We start from the raw sequence: 22,187 nt of genomic DNA, 5'->3' as shown, positions 1-22,187 counted from the left end.
GTGCCTGAGCTTACCTGGACGGCGATGTTCTTTCGGTGTGTATCCCGAGGTGACCAATCACGTTGCTCTCGGTAGCAAATAAGCTCCAACCAACCCTGTTTGAACGCTACCCTCCATATAACAAGTTTGAACCATACAATAGGCTATATCATTTCCCCCTCTCCTTCCTGCTGCTCACCCCTCTCTTTCTCTCTCTCTCTCTCTCTCTCTCTCTCGTTCCCTGCACTACTCATCTATCCGCTCCACTGAGCTTACGGTGAGCCAGCACCTCATTCTTCAAGCCCCACGTTGATCCTTCCACGTTCTGCGCCCGTAACCGAAGTCGCTACACCTTTACGCCTTTCTTCTACCCGAGCTCGTACCGCTTTCTGCGCCTATCGAACAACGTCAACGCCCTCGCTTAGCGCTAATATCCTACACGCGACACGGCTAGAAGCCGCTTTGATCGTCCATCCAGCATGCATGATACTTAGAGGTTGTTCGTGCAGCGTATTCCACCGAAACTAGCTAGAGCTCGTCGCCCGGGATCGTCGACGTGCATTTCAACGGGCAGTTCTGAGACCAGTAGCATCGTTCATCGTTTGGGCACACGCTTCTATCTATCGTGGCCATGCTGGCAAGCCTATGAAAGCGCCAGTATAAAGACGAATGAACATTTGCATGCACTGTCTTTCCCACTCGTCCGCCTGCCACTTGAACCTCTGATCAACCCTCGTCCAGATCATTGATCACACATCAAACAAAGTCGAACCAGCTCTCTACCAAGTCGAGAACTGCAGAGAGTTGAATTGCGACACATAGAGCACAGCATGGACCGCTTTAGAGCTGCCTCAAGACGGTCTTCCTCGACTAGCGCTACTTCTTCGCCTGCCCTCCCTGAGCTCAGCATAGACGCGTCGCTACAGCGTCTACATCTTCAAGAGGAGAATTCGGCATCTTCGATTTCTTCCGCTCCTCTTTCTCGAGATTGGCTGCACGATCATCAAGAGAGCGAAGCAAAATGCAACCAGTCTGTGCCCGACCACCTCTCACCATCGCATGCGCACGCAGCAACAGTGGCGCGCAGCTTCTCCTTCCGTTTTCCTCCTCTCGAGCCAAACCGTCGACTGGCAACACAGCCAGCGACGAGCATCCTTGATGACGAGGCAGCACGATCTCAAGGCCAAGGGACCCCCGCTCGCCCTCGAACTAGTCGAGGATTGACTCATCCCAAACCATTCCTCTCTTCATCACGAGCGACATCCATCGAATCCATCGCCGAAGTCGACGACAAGTCACTGCAATCACAGCTCAACACGCGCATGCGTTTTGGCACGCCTTTCGCCAACGATACGTTCACATGGAGACCTCAGACTGCATCCTCAAGCCCGAGGCAAACGCTGAGCGCTTTGGTGGACAACTTGACCCAATCTCGGTCCTTCATGTCACCGAAGCAACAAGACGTTCCGATGCAAACGAGCTATCACCAAGTCCAGACAGCTTGTCTCCGCGCACCGCTGATCTCTGACTCCCAAGTTGCTTCTTCGTCGTGGACACTTCTCTTTGCTCCAATCGAGTCGACACAATCTTCGTCAGTTATAGGAAGTCAGTTCCCTCCGGAGAGCTCCATCATTCTGCCTTTACTATCCTCCTTCGACGCTCAGATCGAGCAACTTCGGAGCGACCTTGCTCAAAACCAGCGCAACTCTGGCAAGGATACCGCTTTCCAACTCTTCCTAGATCTTAGTTCCTTTTCTGCCCTGCCCTCGTGCACCTTGGCTCGACTCACTCCACAGAGCTGGCCAATCCTCTTCCATAGATTTCGTCACAATGACGCAGCTATCGAACATCAGGCTTTGCCGTACTGGTTCCGAGAGACTGGACTTCCGATCGTGGCGTTGGTACGCTATTGTTCGATTCCTACGACTGTCAACATTGATCCGTCTGACGTTTTCCTATCTCAAGCTCACGCACCAGCGAAGCCGTGCGAGTCGCAGACGCGCGAAGTAGCCAAACCGGCCAATACCACGCATGACTGCAATCCATGGACAAGAGCGAAAGCTAGAGTTACACCGATGCTTCCAACTTGCAGCAGGCTAAGCCCATCGCCGAGGATGACAGCCAGTCGAAGTTACCCAGGTGTCACTCGAGAGAGCTTGAGAAAAAGTCCAATGTCATACTCGCCCAACCGGAATGCCTTTCAGAGCGCCTCTGTCCGGCATCGAGACCAAATGCCACAGAATATACATGCTTCACCCATGAAATACTCGCACTCACAGAACTTGGACGCTTCGAAGCTCCGATCCCTGTCTCTGGCGGCCACTCATCCATTAGCGCCTTCTGAAAACGCAGAATTGCCCATGGCAGAGTTCACTCAAGATCCAAATGAGCCACGCAAACCATCGACGTCGCTCTACCAGGAACAGACGGCAGACGACGAGTGCAGCGATACATACTCTTCCGATCTGGAATCGACGCGGCGATACCAGGAAGTTTTGCAAGGTTTTAGCCACAAAAGCCATCGCTCAACTAGTACAGTATCTACTCGCTCCACAAGGCCAACGAGTGTGCACAGTAGTCGCGCTCACTTCAATGGATCTTCGGAACAACAGCAAACGGACAACGATGACGATGATTCGGACCTGGGCCCTCGGTTTTGGACCCAATTCTCCAACCTTGGCCAGCAGGTTTTGCGCGAAAACACACAAGTCCAAGATACGAGGCGTCGCGGCGGCCGAAGCGTTTCGCTGTCTTCAACAGCTTCGGCAACCTCGGTGTTTGATTTCAGTCCCTTAGGAATCTTGGTGCCCACCGACGGTGTTGTTGACGCAGATGCTCAACAGATCGACAAAGAGGTGACGACACCGCTCGAATCACATCGTGTGGCCTCAATCTCGGACTCCTCTGCTGGAAATGCACGAGACAAAAGTCTTTTTAAAAGACGACGAAGGGCATACAGCTCCATGGTTCCTCTCACTGGCTGGAGAGCTGGCGATAGCGACCTTCGCTTTGTCGAAGCTCAGCAATCCGTCACATTCGGCCAACTGCCGCAGGTGTTGCTGGCTGAAGCGCGCGAGGGCGTCGACCACGGTGCTCACGCTTTCGATCACGGCGATGTGATCACACCGACCGTGGCGACGTTTCAGGGTCGAGCTCGAGCGCTGTCCGTTCAGCCTCCTCCGAGGCGATCGATCAGCGGAATGGCGGCTTTCAGCACGATGCCTCAGAGCACTGAAACCGACGTTCAGAAGCAACAAATTTGGAACGAGGCGATGCTTCACCTTTCCGAACGCATGAACGCTGAAAGAGAGCAGAGGCCAGTGACCTACACGTCTTCATTGGGCGCAGGTGCCTCTTGGGATTCGAACGCTTTGTCAGTCGAGAGTCGCGATGCAATGGTCAGTGAAGCGCGGAGCAGCATGATGTCGACCAGGGTTCCAAAGCCCGTCATTGCAGATGATGGATCATCGTCTCTTCCCGGACTCTTTTACGATGACTGGGTGCAACAGGTCGATGGAGCTGTGGACGGCGAACTTGGGCGACGAGGATCCGCTATCGAGTCTCCTGACACACGTGACAGAAGCAGGTCTGACGCTGAAGACGGCATGGCAGGCCTGGGCACACACCCACCCACTTCCATGCTGTCTTCCAGCTCCACGACGACGGTTGGCTCGGTGGACAATGAGTGTCGGCTGCAGATTCCACTCGAGCCTGATTGTCTGCTTCCCCAGCCACGCTCAGAAATTCTTGGGCGCGACACTGGTTCCTTGCCAGTTTCCTCTGCTAGCTTACTGTCAATGGAGACGTCTGTAATTTCTGACGAAGCCGTTCAAGAGTCTAGCAATTGTGGCTCTTCTCCAGGGGCCACTGGGAACCAAGGCTTCAATGTGTCACCATCCGACGAGGACGTGTCTCACAAAGCTCCTGCCGCTCTGGAGCATGTGTGGCTGACACGGTCGCAAAGCGTAGGTGTAGCCTATAGTTGCGATCTGCCATCCGATGGCACTGTTCAGCCGCCAGCATCTGCATCGCTCTCGCCAGCGACCAATCCGATCTCCGAATGGGCAGACCTGGCGCAGCGTCTTGAGTCGCCTGGTTCGATGCGGCTTTTGTGTCTTGCAGCCTCTCGGTGGTCTCCAGACGAGCCTGATGGCTCGCGCCAGCATGTACCTCACAGTGCGGTAAGCGACAGCACGATACTTGCATCTGGTCTGACTATACCCTCTAGCTCTACCTCAGATTCTCTCGTTCGATCTCGATCTTTCGGAGGTGGACGAACGGCGCTTGACTTAGTGTCAGAAGGTGCACGGGGAACGGCGGGCTTGACGGTCAAGCTTGTCTCACAACCGAAAATCGTCTTTCGACAGCTCCAAACAAATCGGGAACGGGCGAAAACCGTATTTCTCGGACCCATCAGAAGTGATCATAGCCACGAGGCAAGTGCGAATGCCGTCAAGCTGGTCAGTGCCAGGGCGAAAAGATCGCTCAGCAACATTTTTGACATGCCGTCTCCAATTACGCCACATCAGCGACTAGAATGAAAGCAGAAAATCATCAACATGCCTTGAGACCATTCACTTTGGATCCTGTGCTCGACCACTCAGCTCCGTGTCAAGTGTGTGTCTAGACCATCGTCGCTGGAGTGTAGTGCTTCGGCATGGACGTTGGGGCTGATGTCGTGTGCCAAAACAAGTTGATGTGGAGCAACAAAACCATCGGAAATCGGACTGGAAACTCCCACTTTGAGATGTCGTGCGGTTTTGTGGAGCAGACACCATCCTTGTCGTGTCTGCGCATCTGTCCTCTGTTCTGCATCGCTCATTGAAAGATCAACAGTCAAGATGCCAGTAGGTGGTACTTTGATGTATCTTGTTCAGTTTCGACAGATTCTGATTCACGACTCTTGCATCTGCACATCCTGTTTACAGAAACTCGCACTTCAACTCAAGGCGCAATTCACCAATGTCACCTCTCTCCATCCGACCGATCCGGACCACACGCTCATGCTTCGTCTTAAATGCACCTCATGTCACGAACAACATCCCAAGCTCGTCGGTGTAACACCTTCCGACTCGCACGAGATGACCAAGGGCGCTCGAGGCAGTGCTAACCTGGTGATGAGCTGTGCATTCTGCAAGAAGGAAAGCTCGGCCAAGTTCGAAGAGCCGCCGCTGTGGCGCCAGATCGACGCGGGAGACGGTGGAGCTGAATGGAAGACTCTGTGCGTGCTGGATTTCCGTGGACTGGAACCTGTAGGATTTGATCCCAGTGTAAGTGAGAGCCCTCGAGTGTCAGCCGAGCGGCGTTGGTACCAAACAGCGAAGCACCGACTGACATTTCTGATTCATGTTACGCTATGTGGTCTGCTCTGCATCCGTCGTGGAATGATAGGGTGCCTGGACTTGCAAAGGCTCCGAATCGGGCACAACGTTCGACAGCGTAGAGTTTGACGATGGCGTAGAATGGATGGACTACGATGAAAAGGTGAGTTCCCCTCATACACATCCGCACTTTGATGGCAACACGGAACCGAGACCAGAGAAGCTGACTCTTGTCATTCGTCCTGTTTTGAAGGCTGGCGACGAGGTCAGCATCACCGAGCTTGAACATCGATGGCAGCGAGCATAGCCACCGTCACTCGTAACTATTCCCCTTGTTCATTGTCACGTGGATGGGTCGACAGTTCGTCAATCCCAAAATGTCAACATGACATCAGAGCAACACGTACGCACAATGCGCTTTCAATGTTTGCGGTGTGCTGCTTGCTGACGAAATCGAGACCAATTTCGGCAGCAAGCAATCAGCCCACGCTCACGAGGATGCCGTTGGTGGCAGATGGGCTGAGAAGATTATTTTCAGTGGAGCGGTAGGAGAACGGAACTAGTGAGGTCGCATCTAACGCCATGCTGGTTGCCACCAGACGTAACGATTCGAGCGAAAGCGTTGGTGGGGGCAGCAACCAAAGTATGAAGGTACGAAGCGTACAATAACATCCGTGCAGGTGGATCGCATAACGCGTTTGTGCCGGCCCCCTTTCTGATACGTCTGGCTACGGAATGAAGTTACGAATTGCCCCATGTACGCTCGCGCATGCCACATAACTCGTTTCACCCGCTCAACTCGTCAATGATTGAGGTTGGCAAGATGTGGTCTCCCACTCGGTCCCTCATGAGTTGGGCGGTGCGGCAGTCATGTGCGGCATTCACGATTGACTTTCAGAGGAAAGGGGGATATGAAATCAAGTGGCGTACAACTTGATCGCCGAATTGCTTGTGGTTGCAGTGTTCGACTCTTACGGCTCTTTGTGTCTCATCCTTGCTCTGCCTTCTTTCACCATCGTTCTCGCTTCTTTCTCTCAATCATTTCTTCTCCACCACGCTCGTTGTTAATCTTTTCTTTACAGCAACCGCACACGAATCAAGGTTCGGAGCCAGGCTTTGCTTGCACGATGAAGCTCCGCTGCTGCTCCTCGACCAACTTGGCTCTGCTCGCCACTATTTTCGTCTCTTTTACCCTTCTCGCAGCTTCCGTTAAGGCCAAACACGACTCGCATGCACGCACGCATCACCTGCTTCGATGTCTGGGGCATCACGCCGTGCAAGCAGCCGACATTGCCAAAGTGCAAGCGCTTCTTGACGCCAACCCGAATCCTACTGACGATGCCGTTTGGAGCCAACTCAATCCGAAACAGTGGGGCTTCAAAGGGCACGATGCTCCTGGTGGCGATACCTGGCAGCCTGAGAACGGCGCGGCTCAGACAGCCAAGGAGCGCACCATGAGGCAGCATGCTAAGCTGCTCAAGTGCGCCAAACGATTGCACGCCGTGCAAGCTCCAGCGCCTCCTCCGGCAATGGACGCTGTCGCACTCGATCAGCCTCAGCCCGACAGCGCACAGCCCAGAGGTATGTACTAAACAGAAGCCCAGAGTCAAACCAACAACCGTGAATCAGGAATAATCACGAATCGTGAATGCGTACGCCCAAGGAAGACAAGCTGATCGTGTTTTCAAAATGTGCTACATTTTTCTTGGCGACGGATACAGACAAGCGCCAAACAGAGCCAGTGATGCCCGACGCGTCTGGTGGTGCAGGTCTCAAGCAGGTTGGACGACAGGGGGCCAGTGATGCCCGAGCTCAATTCGACCACGCGGGCGGTTCGATGATGGTTGATCCGGCGACACCTGCTGCGGGAACTCGTGGCACTGGTAGAACAGGCAGTCGCGGCGTTGCATTGGCGCCGCTGTCGAACAACCAAACCGTCCATGGCGCTGCACCTCAGACCGACCAGAAAGCTGGCGAGAAGGCTATTGCCACTCCAGGAGGCGCAGAGAAGCACTCGCCCGGCTTAGCACCAGACGCGGCGTCGGTTGGCTCTACTTTTGCAAACAGTCACGAAGCTAAGAACGCATCCAAGACTATACCTGGAGATAGAGGCGCAGTCGCCGCGGATTTCGGCGGTGCTGGTGCAGGTGCGAACCCAGCTGCGCAAGCTCCGTCTGTGCCTGCCCAGCCAGGTGCTGCAGACGTGAAAGCTCCGACTGAACCAAACGCTAACGCTGTAGCTGCTGGAAATGCCCCAGTGCATCCTAACGCTCCGGTCGACCCCAACGCTCCGCTCAAGCCTGGTGCTCCAGTTGATCCCAATTCTCCAGTGGATCCAAATGCTCCAACTCAGCCTGGTACTCCAGTCGATCCGAATGCCTTACTGAAGCCCGGTGTACTCGGAGATGCCAACGCTCTGTCTGGAACGATGGGTGGGGACGCCAAGTTTCAAGCTGTCGCAGCGATCGCTATGGGCGGTGCAACGAATGCTGCTGCTGCTGGAGCTGCGGTACTGGCACATGCCAACGGAACCAATGCGACGACTGTATGGAATCAGCGTCTGCCTGCGATTGTTGGCCAACTCAAGCTGGCCCAAGTGTCGGCAGCACACTCGAATTGCACGGAGCCGTTGATTCGCAAGGAATACTCGACGCTCACACGCCAAGAGAAAAAGGCGTTTGTCGAAGCGGTGAAATGCGTGCGTTCGAAGCCGTCTCGATTCAAGACGAGCACACCCGGTTGGAACGCGGCTGACGACTGGACGCTGTTGCACATCCGGATGGTCAAGTACGTTCATTTCACGGCGTACTTTCTGCCATTCCATCGTGGCTTTACGGTGCTTGTCCAACGCGATTTGAACGAGTGTGGATTTGCACTGGGTCTGCCTTGGATCGATTGGACAAAGACGTCGCAGGATCCGAGCATGAATGGTATTTGGGATCCGGATCCGGAAGTTGGGCTGGGAACCGACGGCAAAGGGGATAGCAAGGATTGCCCTTGGCAGTCCGGGCTTGCAGTCACAGACGGAGCTCTAGCTGATCACTTTTTCAACGCTCCTCGGCGTCATCGATTGTGTCGCCAGTTTAACAACCTCGACGTCAAGAGTCCCAATGCTCATTTCGGTCCGAATTGCACCACGTTTATCAACGCAGATTTCATCAAAGGTCTAGGCGCAACACACGACAACGGAAAGTTTTTCGACTTTTCGTCGGCGTTAGAGATCTCGACACATCTGTCGATGCATACGTGTGTAGGAGGCAATTTGGCTTGGCTGAGTAGCAGCCCCAACGACATGGCTTTCCACAGCCATCACGCTACGCTGGACAACGTGTTTGATGCATGGCGCAAGAAAAGCGATGCGAATCAAATGGCGTTCCATGGTCCCAAGCAACAGCAGAAGCGCGGTCAACATCCCCCCTGGACAGCACAAAAGACGGACGTGATCAACTTTGAGCCGTTGGCCCCGAACGTCATGGTACAGGACCTGTTGGATCCCGAAAGTGGAAAGTGGGGAGGTAGGATGTGTTACAGGTACGATTACAATATCGCCATGTGATCGTACTAGGTGGTTGCACCTGCACCCCTGTTGCAGTCTCCTTGGTTTGTTCGGCTTCTGTTTGCCTCTGTACGGTGGGTCTCAACTTTTAGCGTATGTGTTGGCTGCTGCGCTGTACTTTGAAAGCCTACAACTCGTCGTCTCTACGCTTCTCAACCTGAAAGACGTTGCATTGTGATTGTACGATGGCCTTGGAAGAGAAATGTGAGAGGTATGGGCGTCGGCTGTGTGGTGTCGACGATCGAGGCGGGCATTGCGACATGTAGCCGAATCGGCCACATCACAGCCAGCGAGATTCTACACTTGTGCGGCTACAATACCGATGCCCCAGATGGTGCTGGACCACCTTCAGGTAAAAGATCCGCAATCGTTCATCGTTCATCGTGAATCTTGAGCTGGCAGTACACGGAGCAATCTCGGTCAATCTCAATGACAACACACTCACTCATACGACTGCCTCGTGTGAACCAAAGTATTCACGATTAGTTCATAAGATTCGTGATTGATTGTGTGGAGGCTTGTTGGCGATGACGATGGCAGGTGGTTTGCGGCTGACTGGTCACTTTGATGCAACGTGGTGTTGATGATTGTGCTCGAGCAACGTCCACGATGATAAGCGATCGATCATGCTGAAGGCTGGATCGAGGACGTTGCTGCGATGCGTGCGTGGGCGTGCCACGCGGCTCCGTGGGGCTCCTAGGCGGCCAAAGCGGTGTGGTGCTCAACTCGATGTGCAAATTGCCGATGCGCGTTAATGAAGCGTGGTGCCTTTCGTCAAGGACTCGGCAGAACAGAACATGGGCTGAGAATTTTGCGATCGAGATCACAATCACGAATCGATCAAGGCCCATACTCCGATGTGCGAAGGATGGCGCTGCTTCTGGGTCTTGGATTCAGGGCATGGTACGCGCTTTCACGATTGCGACAGTGCACACAGCCATGTGACGAGTCGTGCATGGAAGCAGCTTTTACTTTTCAGCCCTCTCTTCGTTTCGGGATCGCGCAGAGCTCATCGACTCACGACTAGTCACGAGTGACAGTCACGAGTCAGCGCTGTGCGAAATCGTGAATTCTGCTTGGGTTCGGTCAAGACTCCGATGAGCCAAGGCGGGCCGAGGCGGGCCAAGGCGGCACTGAAAAAAAAAGGCTGGGTGCGCTTGGCTGGACAGTTGCACTCCGTGGATGGTATTCGTGATTTACTATTACCACCGAGATCGCAAGCAATCATGAATCGTGAACCAGGAATCATGGCGTGGGGAAAGTTTTTCATTGAGCATCGCCATCAGGGGGTCGCAAGATCTGTGTCGAAGCGTGTGATACCTGATAATATGTCATTCAGAACAGGGGTGCGCGTTGCCATGTCCAACGGGCAGTGCAAGCGTTGACAGATGGAGAAGACCTCTTTGAGGCGTGCCAAGACGCACTTGAAGCACGCTCGTCGTCGCCTGAACTACTCCATCCCAAGTGCCGTACCGATCGATGACTTTGCACGTTGGCACACCCACAACTTGTGACTGACTCGTAAACCCATCACTTGCCACTCCAACACGCCAAGACGAGCCGCACAACAAAGAATCACGAATCGTGAATCTCTACTTACCGCGGCTGTGTAGCTAGCGACGACGACTCGTGACGGGATAAATTCAACGTGACACTCGTACTCATGAATGGCAATGGGCAAGAGCCAGAGATGGCGAAACATGGATCACCCAAAACTCGCCGACCTCGGCTAGATTCGGAACGAAGAATCCATTCACGCATTCATCGGGCGTGATTCAGTCAGTGGAACCGGCCACGGCAGGACGCCCCGAACGGCGATATCGTTGATCGTGAATTCAGAAAGAAAAGAAAAGAAAAGACAATAAGCAAATTCAACAACGGCTCTCACAGTGTGAGTGGTTCGGCGCGCGCAAATCACGAATGCAAGTTGGCTGCAGCTCGTACCTTTCACAAGCGATATGTGATACCCGCCCCGAACTCACAGAGTGCTGAAGAGTGCGATTTCAATCACAAATTTGGCGTTGGATCGGTTTCAAAGAAACATGACAGCTGAAGCTCCAAGGAAGCTCGGTGGAAGTAATTGGAGAGTATGGATGTATGCAAGCTGGTACGCATACCGATAAGAAGAAAGAGAAAGTTTAAGCTGGCCGGTCTGTGGATGCGCGCAACGACGAGCGCAGCCAAAATCGTGAATCACAAAAATTCCTAAACAAGCGACAAGCGACAAGCGACAAGCGACAAGCGAAATGAAAAACGGTTGGATCTCGAAATAACTTAAGCGCTTGCAAGTTGGTGCGTCGAGTCCCGTGAGTGCCGGTTAAGGCTGCTTCCGACCCTCGTGACTAGAATTACGAATCAGACCGGAATCACAAGATTCACGATTTGCCCTGTCTCCATCGTGATCCGTGATCCATTGACGATTGCACACCACAATCACAAATTACGAATCGCGAATTTCGGGCGTCTTATCTCTTGCTCATCTGGCGGGCGCGGTCAGCCACATTCGTGATTCATGATTCACGATGGTGCTTAATTGCGATATGTATCAACCAAGACCCTAGTCCCGAATCCGTTTCAATTTGGAAAGAGATATCGAGCCACGATCCTCATTCGGTTCGTAGGGATGACGAATCGGTTGTCGCCTTGTTGAATTGCACGTGTCAGTGTGGTGAACGCATTCAAGCATTCCACAAGATTCATCCACAATCGTGAACCCGTAAACCGTGAACCGTGAATTGGCGTGCTTCGAGTCGAGATTACGAGTGTTGCACGATTCGTGATTCGTGATTTGTGATTGCGATTGTGATTGTGATTGTGATTGTGATTTCGTCGACGTTTTTGTTCTTGTTTCGCTTGCTTCCGTTTTGCTTCCCATGCATGATGCACTCAGGGCTAGGCGAACGGCAGAGGGTGAGAAGAAAGGTGTGAAACAGACAAAGCGCAGGCCCAACCGGGAGCGCGTCTGCGCTTACGTTTTTCCAAGTTCATTTATTATGGTGACGACGTCTTGGCGTGCCTGTGAGTTGAGTGTGAAACTTTTGACAGGCCGATGGAAAATCACCAAGATTCACGATTTTCACGATTCACGTTGGAATTCTGAACGAACCCTTTCGCGTAATTCGCATGGCCCAGCTCGGCAGCGCAACACTCGTGACTGTTGAGTTACTCGGCAAAGGCTCAAACGCCGTGATGAGCTGTGCCACGACAGAGCAGCAACCACGAACAAGCGGCAAGGCAGCCTTGCACGTGCACTCACCGCTCACCACTCACCGCTGTGCTGCTGTACTCAGTCTATCGGTCTTCAACTCGCTCTCACAAACATGAAATCTTGACACTCACAATTTTCGGCGCTCGGGCACCGCTTTGATGGCCGATAAGCAACTGCATTGTCAGCGCGCCCTCAGTCCGCTCTGCTCTTGTACCAAGTCATTCACGCTTCAGCTGCTGAGCTGCTGAGCTGCGAGGCAGGGCTTGGAAGCACAGTTAGCAGCCGTAGCGTCACGAGATGAGAAGCGATGAGCCGACACGATAGATAACTTAGCCTTACGATCACGTCAAAATCTTATCCAAACTGCCACAATGAGAGAGTGTGTGTGTGAGAGCGAGAAAGAGTTGCCGACGCCTCGCAAAGACAGCAGCCAAATCTCGTAAGCACCGTGGCGATGGCGATGGAGGCCGAGCCAGTCGTGAATCGTGAGGGGTGAGCACTTGCTTCCCGAGAATAGTTCCGCTCGTCGCTTCTGCTGGCCTTGCTTGCCCTGCGTCTAGGCCAACCCTATGTGGAACAACATTCGAGATTCACGATTCACGACACACGATTCACGACTCACGATTGCCGACTCACGACTCACGATTGCCGACATCCCGGACCCTTCCTGTGCCTTGCAAGTTGTCCCTACTTGCCGTTCATTGATTGCTCAGGCAGTCACGAGAATCGCATCTTGGCTGCCTCATTCCCAAGTAGCCCAATCGACGCACAGCTCGTCCCGAAGCCATCGAAGCCATCAATCAGTCACAGAGTCGGCCACCTCTCGGTCTCTTTGCTCTCCGTTTCACACCACTTTTCACTCACGCGCTAGCTCTCCTTGCTTTGGCTGCTTCCTGAGCCGCTCCTGTATACTCAACGACAACACCCTCTCGCCGTTCTTGGAACCACGTCTTGCCACACCGTCCCCAGTCCCAACGTGATCCAGTCACGAGTCTGCCGATACCCATCCAAACACCGTTCCGTTACCACCACCCTGGCACCCTGGCACCCTGGCACCCTGGCACCCTGGCACCCTGTTCACAACATCATCATTCACGATTATCTGGCGTTTGCGTTTGTATTCACGATCTGCGTTCGCGTTCCCGCCTGCAGCGCTAGCTGATCTCATTCCATCTGCCGCTTCACAGTCACCACCGCGGCCGTCCGCTTTCTCCCGCCCCCTAACCCAAGCTCGTCATCAGCTAGGCTTCCCGCACGCCACGCTTCCCGCTGTTGCACTTCATTAACAGTTGGCTTGCTGCACGACACTGATCGCTTTTTCATCAACTCGAGTCAACGTCTTCACCTCCATATCCGCACTCTGGCCTCTTCACGCAACCCGCCTCCTCCGCCTCTAAGCTCACACTGCAGACAATTGGCGTGAGCAAAGCTACCTCTGTTCTCTTTCGGAACGCTCCGGCATACACCAGTGCCATCAACCGCCTCGACTGCCCCCTCTGCCATCAAACCGTTTCGAGTCGCTTCCTCTCCCTCCTCCCTCCTCCCTCCACCCTCCACCCTCCTCCCTCCTCCCTGACCCCCCTTCCCCACAACCAACATCACCACCATACACTGCTCTGCACCAGCGTCACGTCATTGAAAGCTCGCAACTTGTGCAGTGCTCGCCAACACGACTCACAATCAGGTTCGGACCAGTTGCGTGATCATCAGCGCCTACGTCGACTTTTGTTGACACAGTGGCGAACGACCGAGTCTGAGCTGGCGCGACCCACGCTCCATCCCGGTGCATGACAAGGTCGAATCACTACGCATCCCAGCACTTCACTATGGCTGCATCGGCGACTGTGCGGCCGCATTCATCCAGCAGCTCTGCTTCCTCCACACCTTGGCTCTCTCCCGAAGCTTCAAGCTGCACTTGGCGCACTTCGTCTACCTCATCCTCCAACTTCAGTCACCATTCGAGCCCTGGCCCTGTTTCATTCAGCTTCAACACGATGGACTCGGCAACTTTGCCACCGCGCGACCCACACTCGCAAGAATGGTGGGAGCACATCTTGCCTCCAGGCCAGCTTGCAGAGCGACTTCGCAAGGCGCAACGCTCTTCGAGTGCGTCTCGCCGACGCAATAACCCCGCTCTCGCTCACGCCACGCCTTCGGAACGAAGCGCTTGGAAGCGACTCTCTGGTCTCCCCACCGAGCAGCGTCAACAAGACCAATCCGAATCCTCCACTGCCGCCTCTAGCAGGAGATCGTCCTTCCACGCCGGCACATCCGCCACTTTGCCTCGCTCAGCACTCAAGTCGAGCCACCGCTCGCACGACGCCGCTTCCCTCAAGCATGCCCACGCGCATCAGTCAGAGTCGAGCCTAGCAGACGGCTCCAGCGACGAGTTTGGTGGTGCATCGACAGGTCAACACACTCCACAGCATCACATCCGTTTTGCATTCCCAACCGCCGAGGAGCGCGACTTTAGCTCGACAAGGCGACCAGGTGTGCGAACCACAGCCAACAGCCCCGAGATGGTCTCGTCTTGCACCTGGTCCGAATCGACAAGCGTCACAGATGCCTCGGACTCGGGCCACACCTTCTCTCGCAGCACCAGTGGGCGAAGGATGCGCGTCATGAGCGAAGACGGTATTGCTTCGTCGTTGTTCGCCTCGTCCCAATCTAGCTCTTCTTGTCACCGAATCCCGGTATCGCATTCCGCAGTGCACCTCGGCAAGTATGCTACTGGCGCCAACAACCCTAGCACATGGACCAGTCTCGCAGCCGATCAAAGCGCGCCCAGCAAGTATGCGAACCACGCTCTGCCCGATACACCAGAGCTCAGCTCGGATGACAGCGCAGACGTGACAAAGTTTAGCACCACCACAGCTCAGCGAGTTCGCAAGAGCAGCACTACCAGGACCACACTCAGGTGTTCGTCTTGGACCACCACGGCCAAGCTTGCGTCGGCGCCAACGATCGCTCACACGCACGCTGATCGGCGCCGCGCGCCAGCTTGCAGCGTTAGCGTCGAGGATGCCGACGCGTACGTTGGCCCTGCCAATCGACGCGACCGACATGTAAGCTTCGATCAGGCTACCAGGATTCACCAACAACCCACGGTCGAAGACTACCCAGAGCCGTTAAGCTCGAGCCAGTCAGCGTTGAATTTCGGCACCACGTTTGACTCGCTACCGCCGCGGTCCAACAGCACGAGACGCGCGCGTCAGGGCGTTCGCGCAAGTGCGCGCCGTACTACGAGCTTCTCTTTGCCCAACAGCCGACGTGGTTCGCTCCGTGAAGATTCGGCGTTTCAGCATGCGGGGACGCGGGCGGGTGGTGCAGCGCCAAGCGCAGGTGCTCGCGCTCAACAACATCGTCGTTCAAGCTCGGTTCCGGATGCAGTGCTTCTGGAAAGCCTCAATGTGGCGCACAAACAGCTCGCATCAGCGGGAAATCTGGCGCTCGCTTTGACACGTCAGCTGTCAGCACCGTTGCGACCGGTACTGCATATGACGCTCTTCTTGAGCATATCGAGCATCACCGTGCTCTCGCTCGCGTGCTTTTTGTGCGCGAGCTACATGCTCACGGCGTGGGACGACGTGAGCGAGCGCACGCAGCGCGTCGGCGCAGTGGCCGGAAGGACCAGGCACAGATTTGGAACGACGTTGGACTGGGGTTTGCGCATGCTCGCAGTCGATGTCGGTAGCAGCGCGAGCGCGAGCGCGAGCACGAGCACGAACAGCGAAGCGCGCCACCAGCCGTCTGTGCCGAACCAGCGTCGGTTCGCGTCGACGAGCCGCTCGTCCGACACGCATACGCGTCGCGCCGCCGTGCTTGCGGCACGACATGTGATCTTCTGGCCCGCACGCCTCGCGTTTTCAGCAACCACGATGGTCGCCCATACCATCACCCCACCCAGCATCAGCAACATGTTTGCAAAGTCGCATCAGCCCAAGCCTAAACGCACTTCGAGCCTTCCACCGCGCCCGCCACTCTCGACGCTGGTGCCGTCGATCTTGTTTACGCTCGTCCTCGCCATCGGCGCTGGATTGACTAGTTTCCTCGCCAGCAGAAACGCGGCAGCCCAAGCCCAAGCCCAACCCCAACCCGACGCCCCACCACGCGAGTCTCGCCTTCATCCACACACACCACACACCAACGCTTACTCGGTCCCTGAGTATCCTCACCTCGCCTCCACTACGCCGGTCGCTCCAAACATGCACGCATCACTCGATCGCGCTCATCCCGCACACCGCGCCCGCCTCACGCCGCAATGCTGAATTTCCCAAACAATCATTCCCATGTCCACCGCATCGCACTGCATTCACCATATCACGTCTCGCTCAATTCACGACTGGAATGTGTGCGATCACCATGCACGAGCTCTGATCAGCATTTATAGCTTGCTAGTAATATGACTCATGACGCAGCGCGTGCGATCGGCACTCGTGACTCGTAGCTGGTACGTGGCATTTGTGCACGAAAACCAAGCTGCTTGCTGTATGAGAGAAACCAAGAATGAATCGCAGCGACTCACGACTAGCGCCTTCGTTGACGGAGAGGCTTGATTTGTCTACCAGCGGGTGTGGGGGAGTTCGCATTCGAGCTCGGCGGTGCGCCCATGGTGAACAGGCCTGGTTGAGCGGCTGGCATTTGCGCGATCATGTTGGACCCAAACGTGAATGTACCCGCACCCGCACCTGCACCCGCAGTAGGAGTGGATGGTGCCGATGGTGTGGACAGTGCAAACCCTCCAGTGGGCGTCGACGTAAACCCAGCCGAAGGGACAGTGCCACCGAATGCAAAACCTGTCTGGACCGGCGGTGTTGCAAACTGAAAGCGCGCCGTCGAGCTAGCCGGCGTCGAACCGAACGCAGCTGGTCCTCCAGGCGCCACATTCACCGCCGAAAGAAACGGCGACGCAGGCGCAGACCCCACACCAGGCGTCGTACTGCGCGTGGGATTCGTGTTCGCACCAAATGTAAACCCACTCGCTGGCGCAGCGTGCGCAGCGTGCGCAGCGTGCGCACCTGGCGTAGTCGCGCCAGAGCCAAATCCGAACCCACCCTGCGTCGTCGACTCAGCAGGAGCACCAAACGCAAACGTCGACGATGCATTTCCGGCACCACCCGCACCGCCAGTCGATGCGGGCGCGCCAAACGTGAACGACATACCCGCCGGCTTGGCCGCCATCGATGTCGAAGTGGGCGTCGCCGATCCAAACGTAAAACTCGGTGTCGCTGCAGGTGTCGCCGCCACATTCTTCTGCGGCGAGTCATCCATCATCTCACCTCCACTCGGAGTGCGTGCGGAAGCAGGCTCAGCACCGGCACCGGCACCGAATCCGAATCCGCCCGCGCTCGAGCTCACACCACCTCCAAAACCGCTTGCAGCGCCACTTGCAGCGCCAGCAGCAGCGCCGGCAGGAGCACCAAACGAAAAGTTGCTTGGCGGCTCGCTGCTAGCGCCTCCGTCCGTCTTGGCGGGCGCACCGAATCCAAACGTCAACGTTCCATTAGGCGTCGTCGTGCCAGATGCGGGCGCGGAAGTCGTCGGCGAAGAAGCGGCAGCCGCCGGAGCACCGAACGAGAAAGTGGGAGCGGGCGCTGACGGCTTGGCCTCCGGAGCTGCATTACTTCCTGTACTCGCGCTGGTGGTGCTAGCAGCGCCAAACGTGAACCCACCTGCAGAAGCTGGTTTCGCCAAATCCAACGACGTCGCTTTGGCGCTCCCGAACGTGAATCCACTCAAGCTGGAAGCAGGTCCTGCCGGCTTGGACGCTCCAGACCCGATCGCGTTGCTGTCGGAAGCCGGTTTGCCAAACGAAAATCCTCCGCTCGTCAAGCCACCGGCGCGCTCGGGAGCATCCTCTCCCTTCGCACCGAACAAGTTGGGCACCGCGCTCGACGTTGCTGCTGATGCATCATCCTTCTTCTCCGAAGCCGACGCTGCTGGAGCGCCGAAGCTGAATCCCGCACTAGTTGGTGCACTTGGCTTGGACGCAGCGGCAGGAGCGCTAAACGAAAAACTCGGCATGCTCTTCTTGGCAGCCGGATCCTCATCCCCATCTGCGCTGCGCTTAGATCCGGTAGAAGCACTATGCGTCGACGGCGTCCCAAAGCTGAACCCGCCAGCTGCCGATGACGGAGGCGTCGAGCCGAAGAACGATGATTTGCTGGCTGGCGTATCTTCTTTCTTCTTCTCTCCAGTCTCGGCTGGCTTCGACTCAGACAACCCAAATGCAGCGCTTGCCGGCACACGTGTGCTCGCCGACTCACTGGCTGGTTTCGCCGCACCAAAGCTGAAAGGTGCAGGCTTGCTGTTCGCCGCTTCCGCTCCCGTGCTGCTCGCAGCTGCAGACGCACCGAAAGAGAATCCACCGGTGCTGGTAGGCGCAGCGGAAGGCGCGTCTGCAGACTTGCTCTCGAACTTTTTCATGGTACTACCGAAAAAGTTGGGCACGGGTCCATCGTTTTTAGCTTCGGTGAGCGACTTGGAAGCAGGCTCAACAGGTTTGCTGAAGAAGTCCGACGTGGGAGGAGCAGTAGACCTCTTCGTCGAACTGTCGTCGTCTTTTGCTGTTGAGATCGGAGCGGTATTGGCGCCAAAGCTGAATTTGGGCATTGTATTGGGTGCATCCTTGGAAGGAGCAGAGAAGGAGAACGACGGCATTGCAGCAGCCGGCTTGGGCTCATCCTTCTTCTCGGTCGTTTCGGTCGAGCCAGAGGAGTCAATGCCTCCAAGGCGGCCGAGCAAGGAGCCGCCTGTGCTCGAACTACTCGAGGTAGCAGGCTTGGCGACCGGTTCCGAGGTGGTGTCGACCTTCTTTGCCGCCGCTGTATCGCTTGATTCTGGGGTCAGCGTCGAATTGCCAAACGAGAAGCCAGATGGGAACATGTTGGTGGGCAGCTTGATCTTTGCAAGGTCGCTCGCCTCGGGCAAATCCTCCTGCTCTTCGTCCTCATCCCAAGCGCTGAATTTGCCAGAACTCTGATGAGTGCGAGATGTCTTTGCAGCTCCCTGCCTGAGCGAGCTCCTTTCTCTAGGCGCAGTAGGGTCCGAAATGGACGCTTTCACAGCAAAGTTGTCTTTCTTGACAGTGCTCGAAGGCACTTTGCTGGCAGCCGAGAGAGGGATGCGGTGCGAAGCTGGCTTGGGCGTCTCTGCGAGCGCTTTCACGGGTGTAGCCTGAGGCTGTGTTGCCGTTCGGAATGGCGTGGCTTTCAGCGCCGACTTGAGCTGCGTGGCGCCAGCGGGTTTGTCGGCCTGCTTGACGGGGGTGTGTGCGACTTGCTGCGTACGAGGATCGTGGTGTTGCAAGCGTCTAGATCGTCGGATGGGTTCAGGCTGGGGTGGTGTCGGCTCTTCCTCCTCACGATCGTCCGCCTCTTGCTCTTCCTCAACGTCCTGTTCCGCGTCTTCGCTTTCGGACGCAGCCGATTCTTGGGTTGCTGCGTCATCAACATCCATCCTAGTCGAACGTTGAACCTTCTTCAACTTGGCCCTCATGCCACCTTGTTCGTCAGCGGACTGCACCATCTTTGCCTTGCGCAGATACCTGGTGTAAGGAGCGATGCCGTCGGCTTGCTTGCCTTCCTGCGTCTTGTTGGATCTGGTGGTGGATACATCCGAGATAGGCGCGGGGACGTGGATTTGAGCCGACGCGCCCTTTGTCTGACCAAGTCCTCTTGAGGTTGCTGTGGGCTTACGCAACGTCTCGAGAACGTTGAGCAAGCGTTCGGCTTCGTTCTTGGGAGATGGAAGCTTGGGTTCGCGCGCCTTAAGCTCTTCGTGGCTGATAAAGCCGAGCTCGGGATGCCATACCATGCGCCGCTTGGATGGAGTACCGGCAGCGCCGAACCTCTCAGAGTCGCCATCGACGCTCATGTCAATATCGCGTTTGCCAAGACGGCTAGGGGTGATCGATTCGGTTTCGTCCATAACGCTGCCGCCGGCAACAGAGGAGGAAGTGATCATTGGCTCGTCAACAGAAAGACCAAGATTGCGGCGCACACTTGGGTTGATGCCGGGGAGCGTACGCGAGGCCAGGTATTCTCGCATCATTTCGTCGCCGACTGAGGGTGCAGAGGCAGCGGCAAGATTGATGCCGTTCCAATTGCGTCGCTGTGGAGTAGCTTCACGTAGACGTGCGGGAGAATAGCCAGCTGAAGGTGCTGGTGATGCGCCTCGGAGACCGGCGCTACCGGCGCGAGAGGTTTGTCCTGGTGTGCCTTTCTCAGAGAAAAGACCGGGACTAAAGGGAACCCGCGACCGACGGCTGAAAGAGTTGCGCGTAGAGATCTGGAATGGCGAGCTGGAAGGTGGTAAGCCGAATGCACTGTCTGTATAGCGAACCTCGTTGCCGTAGCCAAATGCACTGAATGAGTGCGAGTGACTGAGAGTCGTCGAACCAGATTCCGACATGGCTTCGTCCGGTCGCAGTAAAGATCCGCGGTAGCCAAGCAGCTGAGACCGAGGGCTGCGGAGCGCGTGCTGGCTTCTGGCATGATAGAGTTGAGTTTGAGAAGGTGACGTTCGACTGATATCGCTCATAACCTCTAGCGAGTCACTTTGATCAACGGGACGGGAGCCAACATCGAGTGTGCGCTTCGAAGAGCGGGTGCTCCAGGCTGTTGCCTTGTCATTGAATCGCGGCAGCGCAGAAGGTCCAGCGAGAGAACCTTCGTGATTGGAAGGAGACTGGTGACGGCTAGCCTGGGGAGGTGCTGGACCAGGAGCGAGGCGAGACATGGACACGGAGAATGAAAGGGTGGAAGTAGGTGGACGCAACTGACTTTCTTCATCATCGTGAAGGTTGGAGCGAGATCGAAGTCCGGCAGCAAGACGCTCGCCGACAGCTCTAGCAGCGCGTGTGGGGGCTTGCCTCTCATCGCTCGTGTCATTGTCGTCGACGGACTTGATAGAAGCCTGAGCAGCAGCTCTTTTGCGAGCGATGGAGGAGAGAGAGTTGGTGCTCGAGGACATAGGCATGCCGAGTTCAGGCTCGACCGAGGCAGCGACGCTCGTGAGCCACGAGAATGGCTTTGCCACCATCTTGCGCACGCTACCTAGCAGAGCGATGGGCGAAGCGGCTGCACGGAGCGGTGAAAAGGCGGAGCGCGCCGCCTGAGTGGATGGAGGTGCAAGTGAATTGTTGGAAGGGGTCGACGGTTGGCGTGCAGGAGAGTCGGTGTCGGTGCGAAGCGAAACACTGGATCCAGAAGCAACTAGTCCCGATGATGGTCTGGCGTACGGTTTGAGCGATGAGGTGCGGTTCTGACGCGCCAACACTCGAGCGCGTGCTGCACCAGCCAACGGCCTGGCAGGCGAGTCAGGATGCTGCGAAGGGAAATCCATGGTGGGCGATCGGCCTGGCTGTGTGTGTTGAGAAAGAATGAGCGGCAACTGTGTTGCAACGATGTCCGTGGATGAGCGAATGCACACAAATGAAGGCAGCTGCTTTGCTTGGCTGAACAGCAGCGGAACCAACGTCGACCAAGTGGGACAGATGAGCTGCCGGTTGAAATCCAGATATGCGAGCGTTGAACGATAAGGCAGATCTTTCTGCTTTCACCCGACTTGCAGGCAGGCCGGTTGACGACCCAAGGGTGAAGCGTTGGTGGTGGTAGAACGAGATGAGGGAGAGAGCTATCAGGCGCGAATGAGTCGTGAGAGTCACGAGTGTGTGTGTGTGACCTAAAAAAAATAAATAAGAAGAAACCTCAAAAGCGCCTTTTTGATGATTTTTCAGCAAATCGAAACAAGTATTTTCGTTTGGAATGTATGTGGCACCCGATCTTGTATTGCGCCGCGATGATTCGTTGCTATAATTATTTATTAATATTATAATTCAATTACGAATCACGATTCGTGAATGTACTGTACTGTATCTTGAATAGATGCAAGTCGCGGTATTGTTTGTGTCACTCCTGAACTGCAGCAAGAAAAATCACGAATGACGACAATCACGAATCACCAATATTTAATATCACACATTCACGATTCAGTCACCGTGTGAATTTCATCGCTCAAGGCTACGACAGCGACGCGCAAGCTAGATAAAAAAAAATGATGAAATCAGCACCGATCTTCCCGATCTAGATCTGCGCGTGATGATATATCCGCGGGATGTCCG

The 22,187-nt window shown here is 55.6% G+C and overlaps 5 protein-coding genes across 5 annotated transcripts; 4 read left to right on the top strand and 1 right to left on the bottom strand.

Annotated features, from left to right (window-relative positions):
* Positions 1 to 809: 809 nt before the first annotated feature.
* Positions 810 to 4,520, top strand: UMAG_05493 (uncharacterized protein; the record flags this gene model as incomplete). The annotated part of the gene is made up of 1 exon (XM_011393518.1): positions 810 to 4,520. The coding sequence occupies one exon, from the start codon at positions 810 to 812 to the stop codon at positions 4,518 to 4,520; it is 3,711 nt and encodes a 1,236-aa protein (XP_011391820.1).
* A 300-nt stretch (positions 4,521 to 4,820) lies between these two features.
* UMAG_10757 (uncharacterized protein) lies at positions 4,821 to 5,607 on the top strand (the record flags this gene model as incomplete). Its single annotated transcript, XM_011393636.1, has 4 exons — positions 4,821 to 4,826; positions 4,908 to 5,249; positions 5,371 to 5,463; positions 5,554 to 5,607. The coding sequence occupies 4 exons, from the start codon at positions 4,821 to 4,823 to the stop codon at positions 5,605 to 5,607; spliced, it is 495 nt and encodes a 164-aa protein (XP_011391938.1).
* An 820-nt stretch (positions 5,608 to 6,427) lies between these two features.
* UMAG_10756 (uncharacterized protein) lies at positions 6,428 to 8,856 on the top strand (the record flags this gene model as incomplete). Its single annotated transcript, XM_011393635.1, has 2 exons — positions 6,428 to 6,881; positions 7,022 to 8,856. The coding sequence occupies 2 exons, from the start codon at positions 6,428 to 6,430 to the stop codon at positions 8,854 to 8,856; spliced, it is 2,289 nt and encodes a 762-aa protein (XP_011391937.1).
* A 5,034-nt stretch (positions 8,857 to 13,890) lies between these two features.
* UMAG_05490 (uncharacterized protein) lies at positions 13,891 to 16,332 on the top strand (the record flags this gene model as incomplete). Its single annotated transcript, XM_011393517.1, has 1 exon — positions 13,891 to 16,332. One exon carries the CDS (start codon positions 13,891 to 13,893, stop codon positions 16,330 to 16,332), a length of 2,442 nt encoding a protein of 813 aa, XP_011391819.1.
* A 259-nt stretch (positions 16,333 to 16,591) lies between these two features.
* Positions 16,592 to 21,409, bottom strand: UMAG_05489 (uncharacterized protein; the record flags this gene model as incomplete). Its single annotated transcript, XM_011393516.1, has 1 exon — positions 16,592 to 21,409. One exon carries the CDS (start codon positions 21,407 to 21,409, stop codon positions 16,592 to 16,594), a length of 4,818 nt encoding a protein of 1,605 aa, XP_011391818.1.
* Positions 21,410 to 22,187: the final 778 nt, after the last annotated feature.

Source organism: Mycosarcoma maydis, chromosome 18 (assembly GCF_000328475.2).
Source record: "Mycosarcoma maydis chromosome 18, whole genome shotgun sequence".
Lineage (NCBI taxonomy): Eukaryota > Fungi > Basidiomycota > Ustilaginomycetes > Ustilaginales > Mycosarcoma > Mycosarcoma maydis.
The sequence above is the reverse complement of the archived record's forward strand: the minus strand, read 5'-3'. Positions and strand labels throughout refer to the sequence as shown.